The 14797-nt window shown below is 40.5% G+C and overlaps 1 protein-coding gene and 1 pseudogene across 1 annotated transcript; both read right to left on the bottom strand.

The window, feature by feature from the left end:
• Positions 1–4166: 4166 nt before the first annotated feature.
• LOC135640134 (7-deoxyloganetic acid glucosyltransferase-like) lies at positions 4167–5182 on the bottom strand (annotated as a pseudogene).
• A 6054-nt stretch (positions 5183–11236) lies between these two features.
• LOC135640293 (7-deoxyloganetic acid glucosyltransferase-like) lies at positions 11237–13167 on the bottom strand. Its single transcript, XM_065154597.1, has 2 exons — positions 12396–13167; positions 11237–12324 (listed from the first exon to the last, which is right to left on the bottom strand). The coding sequence occupies exons 1-2, from the start codon at positions 12967–12969 to the stop codon at positions 11351–11353; spliced, it is 1548 nt and encodes a 515-aa protein (XP_065010669.1). The 5' UTR covers positions 12970–13167; the 3' UTR covers positions 11237–11350.
• Positions 13168–14797: the final 1630 nt, after the last annotated feature.

Genomic DNA, 14797 nt, shown 5'->3' with positions numbered 1-14797 from the left:
CCTCCGCCACCTCCTTCATCGCGGCCGGTTCTGCCTCTTCTCCTCCAGGCATCCCATGGCCAGGAACCCTAGAGCCTTCATGGTGTCCAGCTCCACTTGGGAAGTGGACTGTAAAAAATATTCCTACCCAGTCCAGTCTCGTCCCGTGATTCATCCTGGGTTTGAACCCCCACACCTTTCAGTACATCTAAAAATTTATATAGTTTTTTAAAATAAGAACAAGTGGACTTGGATAGAGATTGAAATGGTTGGAAGACGATTTAGAGCGTTGATATTCTTTCTATTGTCAACTTTGGAATTCACTGTTACCCTATATATATATATATATATATATATATATATATATATATATATATATATATATATATATATATATATATATATATATATATATATATATATATATATATATATATATTCTTGTTTCTTTAGAATTGATAATGAATTCTTCAACATAGTTAGAAATAGATAAGAGATATCAACATCTCTGATAAACTTTTTCTCATTCCATAGAAATACATACACTTCTTTCAAGGTGGGTTATATTCACATCATATTAGTATGATCTTCTGATTAGTATAACATGTATCCATATCAACTACCTCATGTATAATTTCATCCTTGTATTTGTTCCGAATTGAAAGAGGAACTCGACATATCTCGATTACAATGATAATTAGGTATTTTTTAATCCATCATAACTTGTAAGATATTGGATGAACTTCTATTTGTAATTTAAGTATCTTATTAGTGATTTCAATATAATGTTATCACGACTTCCATTATCTATAATCAATTTACAATTATTAATACTACATTGAAAGTGAAATATTTTTTTATGTTGAGATAGATTTTCTTATCTTGGGGGTGAGCAATAATCTTTTCACAACACTGCAACATGTTCTCCTTCGTCTTCTATTATATTCGTATTGTCAATATTACCAATCATATCATTTTGGGAATCTCTTTTTTTTTAATTATCTTTATGATCTTTAAGGTTAACATTCTTACGAACACGACCCTCGTTGGAACGATGACTAAGCTTTCTATATTTGAAACACTTTCCAACTAGGGGTCGAGCATATGGATTGTTTGTAATAGTCGGGATATACTTAGCTTGTCTTGTTGCTCCTCCAATATTTATGTCTTGATTTGTAAGTTGTATTGACTCCATTGCAACTTACTTTCCTTTATTAAGAGTATATTATGCTGTCAGAATAGAGAATTATTACATTACAATTGGAGGTCTAGTCAATAATATTTCAGCCTTTAATGTCATATTGTGAGCTTCATCTACTATCCAGATTAAAGTTAAAGACATTCTATCTTGAATTACAAAATTTAGTCCATTGACATACCTTATTGTTTATTGGTCTTCTGACTCTGATAAATAATATCTGACTGAAATGCATAAAAATTCATCAATATACTCAATTACAAATCGAGTGCCTTTGATGCAATTTTTGTATTATTGAAACAATAGTTGTTCAAAGTCTGAAGGTAGAAATCTTCCTTTGAGAAATTGTTTCATTTTTCACTATGTTTGTACTAGTCCCTTACCCTGTCTTCTTCTATTATTTTATAATGTATCCCACCAAGTTGCTTCACTTTCTTCCAACTTGTATGCAATAAGCTTGAGTTGTTTGTGATAAGGAACATCCATCACCTCGAAGAAGTTCTCTAACTCATAATTCCAGACAAGAAAAGCTTTAATACTGATGTGGCCATTAAAATTAGAGAGGTTTACTTTTAAGATGATAATCCTCAAATAGCTTATTTCGTCTAGGTGGTGCTTGATATCTTCTGTACCTTTCACTATCATTTTTTGAGGCATCATCATATATTATTGGTTGTTGTGGACGGATAGTATCAGGTTGGTGGAAGTATTGAGGTTGAGTTACACTTTGAAACTTTTCTTTAGTTGGTTCTGTGATAGTCTATAATTTTATCTTCTTTGTTTGAGACATTTTTATAGGCTGGTTGTCTATGCTAAATTGCATGCACGTATTGATGATTAGGCTAGCCATAAGCATCAACTATGACATGATTAATCCTACCATCATCACAAATTTTGATGGCATCCAAACCTAAGTTAATGAGAATGTCGCGAATCTCTCGGAGTTCTCGGATCATCCTCACTTTTTATGTTTTTAACGCCACCTATAAGGTTGGCACTCCCCCCTTATTATTATTAGGGTTGTTGCCATTACCATTGAACTTGCAATTACCAACGTTGATAATGCCAATGCCATTGTTGTTGTCACCGTTATTGCCACTAAACCTTATCAATTACCAACATTGATAATGCCAAGGGGCTATAGAGTTGTACTTAACAAATTATGTTTCTGATACATAAGATCTATTATACGTGATGAGTGTAGAGCAAACTACTTAATTTTCTAACCACAAACCTATTATACTAACACCAAAAGCAAAGCTTTGATACCAACTTACCCAACACTGAAATGAAAATAAGAAATCACTATAAAAATGTATTCTAATAAACTGACGTGACGAAGAAAATTAACTTATAGTAGACAAACATTCACAATAGTTGAAGATATTATTTTTTGATAATTTCATAGGTTTAGAGGAGGCCTTTATTTATATTAATTCTAGGCCTTTAAAAACTAATTAACTAACGATGCACAATTATTGAAAGAAACATAAAATATAAAATTAATAATATATGATAAATAAAAATAATAAGTGATAACTTTAGGCTTCTTCAGAATAGTCTTCGTCAACTTATTTTGCATTACTAATGGATAATAAAAATATTTTATTGAGAATAGTCAACAATAAAAATATTTTACTACTTATTCTTGAGAATAGTCAATAATAAAAATGTCCAAATAATGGACAGAGAAATATTTTGTCTATACCCAAAAAAACGAAAACGAGAGTAGGAGATAATATTCTACTCGTATTAAAGAATATTCATATTAGTTAACTTATTTTTAAAGATTATTTGAGGACCAATAATTAAAATCAATTACTTTCTATTATACGTTGGTTCGATCTGAACTAAGTATTAGAGGGATTATATATTGATATTGATTTTTGTGTAAGAAATATATTGACTTTGATCTTGTATAAGTCGATCAATAAATAAGCATTTGAGTTTCTTCAGCTCTCGAGCAAATATTCGATCCTTCCCATCAATCATGTCAATTTTTTTATGCGCACAATCAAACCAAATCGGATTCGTTTAGATATCACAGATATAATCACCATAGATTATAGTTATAATAAGAAATGCTCCAGTTGAGGTCGGTTTCCAACATGGGGTGTCGAGGTTAATGGAGCCACAGGTTTGACGTATAAACTATTATAGTGTTACAAAAGATGATTTATTCTACGGTTCCTCCTCCTATTGTCCCATCATTTGTTCAATCTATCCTGCTACTAATAATTAGCATTCTGCCTCTCATCTTGGATGAACACCTTTTACTCTCTTTTATTCCAAGAGGAAGAAGAAACCCATTACGATGTGGACTGTATCCCTAATATAATGAAGAAGTTCTTTCCAAATTAGTGCAGCATGTCGGGTTCACATATCCTACGTTCATTAGAAATCAAGTTTTCCAATAACAACATGCATAATCATTAAGCATGTATTCGGACTGCATCTCTTTCAATTTTGCACCAACACCAATGCATAAATAGCTCAATTTTCTGTTGGGTCCAGCCCATACGTGGGCTTGGACAAATTTGGGTCATGAGCCCAAATCAAAGAAATCACTAATCGAAAGAAAGGGTAAAAATTGGGTGACGACAGTGTGTGCGCGTGCAGTGAGATTGCAGCGTGCAGCGTGCGACGGCGTGCAAACGATCGGTGGCCAAACGTTATCAATTTTGACCCAAATTTTAAGTGAAGAATCCTTACAACAAACTCTATAATTTGGCCCAAATTTTAAGTGAAGAATTCTTGCAGTAAACTTTATAATTCTAACGGTGTTGATCTGTAGTTTACCCTCTCTAAGGTACTTTCTTATGATATCCAACTATAATTTTCTTTTGAGGAGATCCATCGTATATGATGAAGATATACTATTCTTGAGCCAAGATATATGATATTGATGTTATTCTGATCCTCTAGTTATTCTAGAGAAGATCTATTGTAAACCTGTTCTTCATTACTATTAGTATATTTGTTATTTGTTAACCTTAATCGGAGCCATTTTATTTTTTGGCCAACAATTGCCGTCTCTCATAATTATCTTCTGCAATCTATCGCTCTTCCATCCGTGGATGAGCCGCCGGTGGAGGAGACGCGGTCTCTTGCCATCTCCGCCATCTTAGCGGCGGATGTCCTCAACTCTTCTGCCTTGTTTCCCTCCATCATCTCCCTCACCATCTTCTCCACGATGTCCCTGCCGTGCATGTCCTTCATGTCCAATCCTACCCTCCACACCTCCCCCACGAACCTGCTGTTGGTCTGCTGGTCCGCGAAGAATGGCCAGCACAGCATGGGAACGCCGGCCACCAGGCTCTCCAGCGTCGAGTTCCATCCGCTGTGCGTCAGGAAGCACCCCACCGCTGGGTGGCCCAGTACCTCCTCCTGCGGTACCCACTCCACAATGTAACGCAACTATCAGGTGATTTAGGTGTGTAGTATATCGTAGTTGTACCTGGAAAAGGGAGCTCCCCTGTTCGGAGCAGCTCCGGGATGCACAAGTAGGACCAAATGCTGCAGGCGCTGATCGTGCGGAAGAACATGGCGGGGACTCCCACCTCGCTTGCGACGTCGGCCGCGAAGGTCATGATCCCATCGGCTATCACGCACGTCAGGACCGGCCATCCTCCGTGACCCTCTTCATCTCGGCGCTGGAGTTCGAGCAGGAGATCCCTTGTAAGGGCCCACGGACCGCGTTTGCAGCGACGTATACAGATCGAACAGGCGCGACACGGATCGGCGGCGCTCGTCCTCGAATCCATCGGGGATCGAGCGGAAGCGAAATCTGGGACTCCGGACCAGCCGCGCATAGGCGACGGAGTGGCGAGCGAGCAGGCGGAGGTTGTGGTCGGTGTTGAGGAAGGTGACGTGAAGGCCGGCCAGCGAGAGCAGCTCGGCCAGCTTCAGCATGGAGTTGACATGGCCCTGCAGCGGGAACGGGAACACCAGTACGTGATCCGCCATGCTCCCCTTCTCAGCCCGTTCGTGTTGGAGTAGAAGCAATAGTGCTTCGTTCCATCTCCTTTAAACATAGTTGTATGGTTGGCAAATCAAAATGGACCTCAACCTGCGACCGCAGATGGATGGCTAACAATTAGGTCAAAATGGACCACTGAATTGCGATGTTCGCTTTCATGATAGTGGAGTGGTGGCAGCATTTGTATTAAACTTGTCCAGGTTCATTGTATGATAGTACATGATTCAAATTAGAATTTGGTATTCTATAGATGAGAAGAATTTAATTTGGATTTTATCCCTTGGGAGATTAAATATGATATGTTTTATTTAGAGTCGGGCTATATAAACTCATGTACCGTTTATGTGTGTGTGAAAAACAAGTGAGTTGTATTAAGTTTTTTAATGAATATATTTGAGATAGATTTTTTTTATGCAAATTATTTTATTTTATTCTCTTCTCTTATTTCTTCATTTGATATCAGAATATTCTTCTAGACGCTCTAGATATATGAAAACTTGTAAAAGATAAGTTAATTGAATCTAAGTGTGAAAGATGAAGTATGAATGAATAAAGAAGCAACGAAACAACTCAAGAATAGAAGAAGACATGGTTCACAATATACCAAGACATTAACGGAGCGATGTAAGATTATTACTCTTGAAAAAATTAAATGAGGTATAGGACATTCTACAAAGAGTATTTGGTGGTATGATTAGGGCGAAAAAGATCTGCCTATAAGCTTTAAGAGGTGAATTCTAAAAACTATAATAAGGTACATTTGAATTTGAATCTATTTTTTATTACTTCTTCAAAGTTATTTATATTATTTATCAACAAAAAAAATAAATGACCATAAAATAATGAAAAAAAATTAAGATCTTTAAATCCAAAGTTTAATTTTATTATCCTAACATTTGTATATTCTTTTCAAGCACATGAACAAATGTTTACAAGATAAGATAAAGGTAAAGACTGGGTAACAAGGAAAAGAAAGAGGTTAACCTACTTAAGCACAAACCAATTAAAATGAAAGAGACAACCTAAAGTTAAAGAGATCGAGGTTAAGGTGGAGGTCGAGTAGAAATGAGAGATATAACAAATCTCAAATTTAATGCTATGTTTATAAAAAAATTTGGCCACGATATAATAAAGCAGTTCTGTCCATGTTAGTGCAGCATGTCGGATAACAGAGAGATCTATTTAACTGCATACCAGATGAGATTTTTATAACTGTACAAGGAAATCTTACTGGTTGAGGAAATAGATATCATATGATACTAATTGGTATCAGAGCAGCAATGATCGCTGCTGCTGCAGCACCCCGAGAAACATCACCCTCTACCTCCGGCGACTGCAGCAAATTGATCTTGTTGCCATCGTTTGCTGCGACAACTGCAGCACTTCCTCGGCGAACAACACTTGTCTTCTAGCGTTGCTCTCACCGGCGCTTCTTTTCTCACCGGCACTTGTCTCCATCCTCAACTTCCACCGCGGCACAGCCGATCTGAGTTCACGCCCCTTCTCAATTCTTCATCCCCTGTGTCAAATTGCTGCAAACCAGTGATCTACTGTGACTGCAATCCAGCGGAAGCGTGGTGGATTCTCAACCACCGGCTCCTGCGCCTTCATCTCCCCCATTCCACCGGTTTCGAGGCCCCTCCTACGATCCGCCTCTCCCGCTGTGGCTACAGGCACCGCCCCATCCCGCTGCGGCTGCAGGCGCCACCCCACCCCGCTGCGGCTGCAGGCGCCACCCCACCCCGCTGCGGCTGCAGGCGCCTCCCCATCCCGCACGAGAGAGACAGGGGCGCCTCATCCCACTAGCCGCGCCGCCTCTCCACCTCTTTCACCGCCTCCTCCAATATCCCCAAGAAGAAGAAGAAGGCGCAGACTCTCTACCTCGCCGAGTTCACCACGGGCAAGCTCGTCTCCCGCGGCGCCACTGGCCGCCTATCCTCTTCCTCCTCGAAGGGTCTCACCTCCGACGCTCGCCACCCCTTGGGTCGAGCGGCTGCGGTTGCAGGCGCCGAGTTTTGTGCTCTCTGAACTGCACCGATTGCAGTTTTGTGCTGCCCATCGCTGCCACACGAATCCTCCTTCCACGACAAAGTGCTGCTCATCACTGGAAACACGCACTTCACCGCCCAGATTCCTAAGTGCCGCACTTACACAATATTGTACAGCTCTTCTCCTTCAACGATCAACGAAGTTCTCGTTTGCCATCACCTCCGGTGACGCTGATCTACACCAACACTTCTTTTTTTTTCTGATTATATCTTTCATATGTCCTCGTCGATGCTCCAATTATTATTCCCATAAGGAATCATATTACTTTTTCATATACAAACCTTATCTCCGTAAATACAGTAATGGCTCTTTTTGTTATCTACCGACGATGCTAGATGTAAGTTGCAAATCACCCTGGTCAATCGTTTCCGTACTTGCATGCTTAATTTCCTATCCAGTCTCATTAAAATAAAACAAGAAGGAAGTACTGTTGCTAATTATCTACACAACATAAAGATTATCATCGATAACTTGGCTTTGATAGATTATTCACAAGTAAACTGACTTTGAGATATATCTAAAACGCGAGGACAAACTACGAGGACCATCCATCATAGCTCGAAGTCAATAAAAAAAGAAGGGCAATCCGTATAATAAGACTATCAACAAAGGTTTGATCAAGACGCCTTTTGAATCTATGAGCTCCAAACAAACTATCCCTCATCCTCATCATTAACATTTCAATCACAACAACCAAGGTGGCTACTTCAATCATTAGTAGTTCTAGCACTCTCAACACACAAACCAATAAAGAATTGTTTCACAACTATGTGATAAAGTTGATCACTCTGCAAAGGTCTGTCGATCTCGACCCAGACTTCCTATTCAATCACATTGGCCTTAAGCAAATCTCACAATTACTCCAAACACTAGTGATCATAATTGGATCGTGGACTCTGGTGCATCCCATCTCTGATTTCCAGAACTTGTCCATCCACAACAACTATAATGGAAATGAGGACATCATCGTGATGGTAAAGGATATTTTGTGTGCACCTTATATTAAAAGAAATCTCATTTCCGTTTCTCAATTTTGTAAACAAAATAAAATAGCCCAATTGATGTGTGGCATCATCGTCTCGGTCATCCCTCTCTCTCTATCCAAAATAAATTACTTTCTCGTTATTCTCTTTCTATTCATACAAATAATAACATTCTCACTTATTGTGATGCTTGAATAAAAGTCATAGACTCCCTTTTCATACTTCCTCCATAAAAGTTTCAACAATCTTCACCAACTTTAAAAAGCTGGTTGAAAACTTCTTTCAGTCTAAAATTAAAATAGTCTACTCTGATGATGGAGGTGAATATCAAGTCCTCACATTCTACTCACCTGGCATCCAACACGTTAAGTCATCCCCACACACTCAACTAATTGACTGTGCTGAACACAAACATCGACATATCGTAGAAACTGGTCTCACACTTCTACATCAAGCCTCCATGCTAGCAACCTTTTGGTCTGCCACATTTCAAACTGTCTTCTATCTTATTAATCGTCTACTCACTCAAGTTCTCCAATACCATTTGAAAAATTATTTTTCAAATCCCCAAACCTTCAAAAACTTAGAATATTTGATTGCTACGAACCAAAAACTCAAAAAGTTTTTATTTCACGACATGTTATTTTTTGGAGTCTGCCTTTCCATTTCAAAATCATGAGTCTCCTACCATGCAAGCCACTTCAACAAATATGCATCACTGGAGTATACCTTCAATCCCCTCAAACGAACCTCTTCTCACACCATCCAATCCTTTTTTTTAAAGATCCACACTCTTTTGTTCTCCTGGTTCAACAGTTCCCCACTCTCTCTATTCCTTCTCCTCTTTCTTCTTCACAAGTCTCCCCTACTATTGAAGTAATATCCTCAGAAACATAACAACCTTCTTTACCTAGTGCCACTGATGTATCTCAGCCTATCCCGATCCCTGTCGATGCCTCTCTACCACTCATACCAATAACACAACCTATAATACCTAAATATATAATGATAACACGCTTAAAAAGTGGTATCTTTAAACTACGTCAGGTTCTCAACCTACATGCTATCACCAAATCTTCTCTTGAGACCAGTGAACCCACCATAATTACTCAAGCCCAAAAATCTTCACATTGGCGTAAAGTCATGTGTGAAGAATATGATGCTCTACTCCATAACTCCACATGGATTCTTGTACCTTTTCATCCTACACAAAACATCATCGAGTGTGAATGGGTCTTCCGAATTAAGCGGAACCCCGATGAGTCCATTGCTCGATATAAAGCATGTTTAGTAGCCAAAGAGTTTAATCAATGACCTGAAGTTGACTTCATAGAAACTTTTAGTCTTGTAGTTAAACCCACAACAATTCGGCTTATTCTAAGTTTGGCCATCTCCAAAGGCTGGCACTTACGATAATTGGACGTTAACAATATTTTTTTATGATGGACTCTAACTAAAGATGTCTTTATGCAGCAACCCCCTGGCTTTGTTCATCACCAGTATCCGAGACATGTCTGCAAATTACAAAAAATCATTTATGGACTCCGTCAAGCTCCAAGAGATTGGTATACTAAACTTGGATCATTTCTGATATCAACTGGCTTCATCAACTCCAAGTTTGATACCTCTTTATTCCTATGATAATAACATAGAAATACACTATATCTTCTAGTATATGTAGATGATATTATTGTCACAGGCAATGATCCCTTGGAGATTTAGACATTTCTAAAGCAATTGGCTTATCGATTCTTCCTCAAAGATTTAGGATCCTTGAACTACTTTTTGGGAATGGAAACAACATTTACATCCTCAAGTCTCATCCTCTCAAAGACAAAGTATTTTCAAGACTTATTATCAAAGACAAATATGTAGGATGCGAAAGAAGTTGCTACTCCTCTCTCTACTAGTGAATCACTCAAATTATGTAATGACAGCCCTACCACAGACTCAAATCAATATCGATAAGTACTTGGCTCCTTATAGTACTTGGCTCTCACTCATCCAGATATCTTATTTGTAGTCAATAAATTATCTCAATACATGCACCAGCCTTCTGTTATGCATTGATCTGTAGTTAAATGAATTTTACGATATCTTAAAAAGACTTTCAATCATGGTTTCTTTCTCCGTAAAACCACTCCACTTCATCTCCATGCCTTTGCTGATGTTGACTGGGAAAGAAACTTTGATGATAGAATCTCCACGTCAGGGTATGTCGTCTTTCTTGAGTTTAATCCAATCAGTTGGAGTTCTAAGAAGCAAATTACAATCGCCCGGTCTACATCTAAAGTTGAATATCGTGTCATTGCTACCGCTGTTGCTGAACTCAATTAGGTTACAAATCTCCTCAAGGAACTCAAAGTCAGCTCTACCCTTACTCCTATAATATATTGTGACAATATTGGAGCTACCTACTTATGTGTCAATCCAGTGTTCCACTCACGCATGAAACACATTGTCATCGACTTTCACTTCGTACGAGATCAAGTTGTCAGACATCAACTTCGTGTCTCTCATGTCCATACGGCTGATCAACTAATAGACTCACTCACGAAGCCTCTAACCTGTAAACTATTTTTATTACATCGGTCCAAGATTGATATCCATGACATGAGCTCGATCTTACGGGGGTATGATAACATAAAGATTTCCTCTGATAACTGAGATATCTCCTCAACTGCATAGCAAATGAGATTTCCTCAACTGCATGAAGAAATCTCGTTGCTCAGTTGAGGAAATACTCTCTTCAACCATGTATAAATAGACACCATGATACTAATTGGAATATACTTTTCTTACCTTTATAATTTCACTCTGCATTTTATCATATAGCTATCTTTCTTCGTTGAGATTAGTATATTTATTATTTGTTAACCTTAATCGAAGCCATTTTACTTTTTGGCCAACAATTGCCGTCTCTCATAATTATCTTCTGCAATCTATCGCTCTTCCATTAGTCAAATTCCACCCACATCTTTTGAACTTTGTGAGAAATTCTAAGACACGCAATTAGCGTTGTCGTATTGCAAGCAGGTGCAGATTCCATCGGAAATTGAGGTCACTAGATTCCAAGTAGGTGATTGATGATTTCCATATGACTAAAGCAAAACAACAAATTCTTAGAACTTCTCCATCAAGCTGTGAGTGTAGAACAAATTTTTAGGGTCTCAAAGATCTGATATCCTGTATCAGCTTATCGAATTCCATGAAGGATGAGCCGCCGGTGGAGGAGACGCTGTCTCTTGCCCTCTCTGCCATCTTAGCGGCGGATGTCCTCAACTCTTCTGCCTTGTTTCCCTCCATCATCTCCCTCACCATCTTCTCCACGATGTCCCTGCCGTGCATGTCCTTCATGTCCAACCCTACCCTCCACACCTCCCCCACGAACCTGCTGTTGGTCTGCTGGTCCGCGAAGAATGGCCAGCACAGCATGGGAACGCCGGCCACCAGGCTTTCCAGCGTCGAGTTCCAGCCGCTGTGCGTCAGGAAGCACCCCACCGCTGGGTGGCCCAGCACCTCCTCCTGCGGTACCCACTCCACCAGGCACCCCCTCTCCCTCGTCGCTTTTTCCAGCTGCGCTGCTGTCGCTCCGGCAGCGGCGGCTCCCTCGCCCAACTCTTTTCCGTCGACCAGGTCCCGCCTCACCACCCACAGGAACCGTTGCCCGCTGTTGACCAGCCCGAGCCAGTACTCGGTGAAGTCCTCGGGCGACATCACCGTGAGGCTTCCGAAGCTCACGTACACCACCGACCTGCCGGGCTGCGCGTCGAGCCAGGACATGCAGCTCCGATCCTCCTGCCATAAGCTGGCGGAGGCCGTGCTGCGTACTTCTTCGTGATCGCTCCCGGAAGTCAATCGGTAGTAAGTCCTGAGCAGGGCATGAAGAGGGCCGATGCAGTAGGTGACGGGGCAGCGGGAGCGAATGTGCTCCAACGCGCAAGGCTCCAAGGACTCGAACGTGTTGAGTATGAGCGCTCGCGCCCGGACACTGTCGGCGGTGGCGGTGCGCACGAGCCTGAGTCTGGGATCGCTGGAGTCCTTTGCATTCCTGCAGAAGATTGATAGGTCCCTCCGGCGGAGGAAGCCCTCCATGCCCGGCACGTTCCTTATCGGCTCGTCGAGATCAGCATCGTCTGTGGCCACGTAACCCACCATGTAACGCAACTATCAGGTGATCAAGGTATGTAGCGTATCGTAGTTATACCTGGAAAAGGGAGCTCCCCAGTCCGGAGCAGCTCCGGGATGCACAAGTAGGACCAAATGCTGCAGGCGCTGACCGTGCGGAAGAACATGGCGGGGACTCCCACCTCTCTCGCGACGTCGGCCGCGAAGGTCATGATCCCATCGGCTATCACGCACGTCAGGGCCGGCCATCCTCTGTAGCCATCTTCATCTCGGTGCTGGAGGTCGAGCAGGAGATCCTTGTAAGGGCCCACGGACCGCGTTTGCAGCGACTCCAACAGATCAAGCAGGCGCGACGCGGATCGGCGGCGCTCGTCTTCGAATCCGTCGGGGATCGAGCGGAAGCGGAATCTGGGACTTCGGTCCAGCCGCGCATAGGCGACGGAGTGGCGAGCGAGCAGGCGGAGGTTGTGGTCGGTGTTGAGGAAGGTGACGTGAAGGCCGGCCAGCGAGAGCAGCTCGGCCAGCTTCAACATGGAGTTGACATGGCCTTGCAGCGGGAACGGGAACACCAGTACGTGATCCGCCATGCTCCCCCTTCTCAGCTCCTTCCGGTTGGAGTGGGAGCAATAATGCCTCCTTCCATCTCCTTGCATAGATGGATGGTTCTCAAATCAAAATGGACCTCACAAACTGTGACCATGGATGGATAGCTAACAATTAGATCAAAATAGACCACTGAATTGCAATGTTCGCTTTCATGACAGCGGAGTGGTGGCAGCATTTGTATTAAACTTGTACAGGTTCGTATGATAGTTAATAATTCAAATTAGAATTTGGTATTTGGTATTCGAGAGATAGGAGATTTGAATTTGGATTTTATCCTTTACGAGATTAAATGTGATATGTTTTATGGAGAGTCTTGTCATGTGTTATATAAAGACATGCATAAATGAGTTGTATTAAGTTTTTTAATAATATTCTTTAGACAAACTTTCCTTTCAAAATTATCTCATTCTACTCTTCCCTCTTATTTCTTTATTTTCTTTATTTGGTATCAAAGTCAAGTTAACCCGTGATTTTCTTAAGTGCATTCTTAATGTTACAAGCTTAATTGAGATTTTCTAAGTTGTGAAGCACTTTTGCGCCATTGTTACTGACTTAGCAAGAATTGTCTAAGTTATGAGACACCCCTGTGTTAATTGTTAATTGTCCATAAATAATTAGTCTAGTTGTAACCTCGTTTAGGTCTCTAAAACTTATAAAATGATAAATTGATTAATTTAAAAATAATCAATAGATAAATCCAATGTCTCGAGTAGCTTAAGTAATTAAGCAAATACCCATTATGCAAGGGAAAAAATAGAGATAAGAAAAGACAAGAACTTTAAAGTAAATAAACAGTCATAAGTTTGCAAATAATTGCTCATCGATTGTTGGGCGCAATTCATAGACTTAATGTGTGAACTTATAAAATTCAATCAATGCCCAACACTACTCCGAACATTTTACACTGCTTTATAGCCTCCAAAAAATAAAATGTGACACATAAAAATGAAGCCATTTTGGAATAGTTTTGCTTGTCGTGTGCATCACATCGTGTCACCCATTCACGTATCGTGTCTTGTCGACCTTATGGACATTACAAGCATCCCAAAGTGATTACTCTAAGCAATTAAGTGGAAGCCGATATCGCGACAATTATAGTTTATGGAAACATACAATAACCCACTTGTCGCAAAGAGAACTGAAGAACTATTCAGAGCTCATCCAATTGTATGCCACTCGAGCATTCAAGAGTGTTGAAACGATTTTTTACATCGCATATGGAATTATTATTGTAGATTCCAAGTATAACGTGGTGATTAAGATACTGCGATGGTAACTCCAATAATCATCCATCTCGACCCCGTCTCCTCATCCATAAATATCATGGACATTATGGTAACTCAAATAATCGTCCGTGGGTCGTCTGCCAGTTGTGTGATAAAATCGGATACTCCACTAAAGTTTGTTGGTCTCGACCCCGCCTCCCCGCTTCGTCCCACTGGCCTATACTGGTTCTACAACGCTTACTTTTGATACTACCACATTTACACTCGATGATATTTTATACGCCCCTCATATTAAACGTAATCTCATTTCTGTTTCTCAATTTTGTAAACATAATAATTCATTCTTCCGTTGTGGCTCCAATTGATATGTGGCATCATCATCTTGGTCATCCCTCGTCCCTTATTTAGTAGAAATTACCATTTGAAATTATTTATACATGTCACGACCCGGGTCTGATGAGCTAACTGGCCAATAACTCCATTTTGGTCCTCAACGGCGGACCAAAATGCTTAAGCGGGAGGTAACGTAGTACACTCATCAGGCCCTTATAAGCTAATCATACACATTCCCCACTTCCGATGTGGGACTAATGGGATATTACACTAAATGTAATCACATCAAATATTTAAGTTAAGAATTGATTTTCTT

Source organism: Musa acuminata, chromosome BXJ3-6 (genome assembly GCF_036884655.1).
Source record: "Musa acuminata AAA Group cultivar baxijiao chromosome BXJ3-6, Cavendish_Baxijiao_AAA, whole genome shotgun sequence".
Taxonomy (NCBI): Eukaryota; Viridiplantae; Streptophyta; class Magnoliopsida; order Zingiberales; family Musaceae; genus Musa; species Musa acuminata.
The sequence above is the reverse complement of the archived record's forward strand: the minus strand, read 5'-3'. Positions and strand labels throughout refer to the sequence as shown.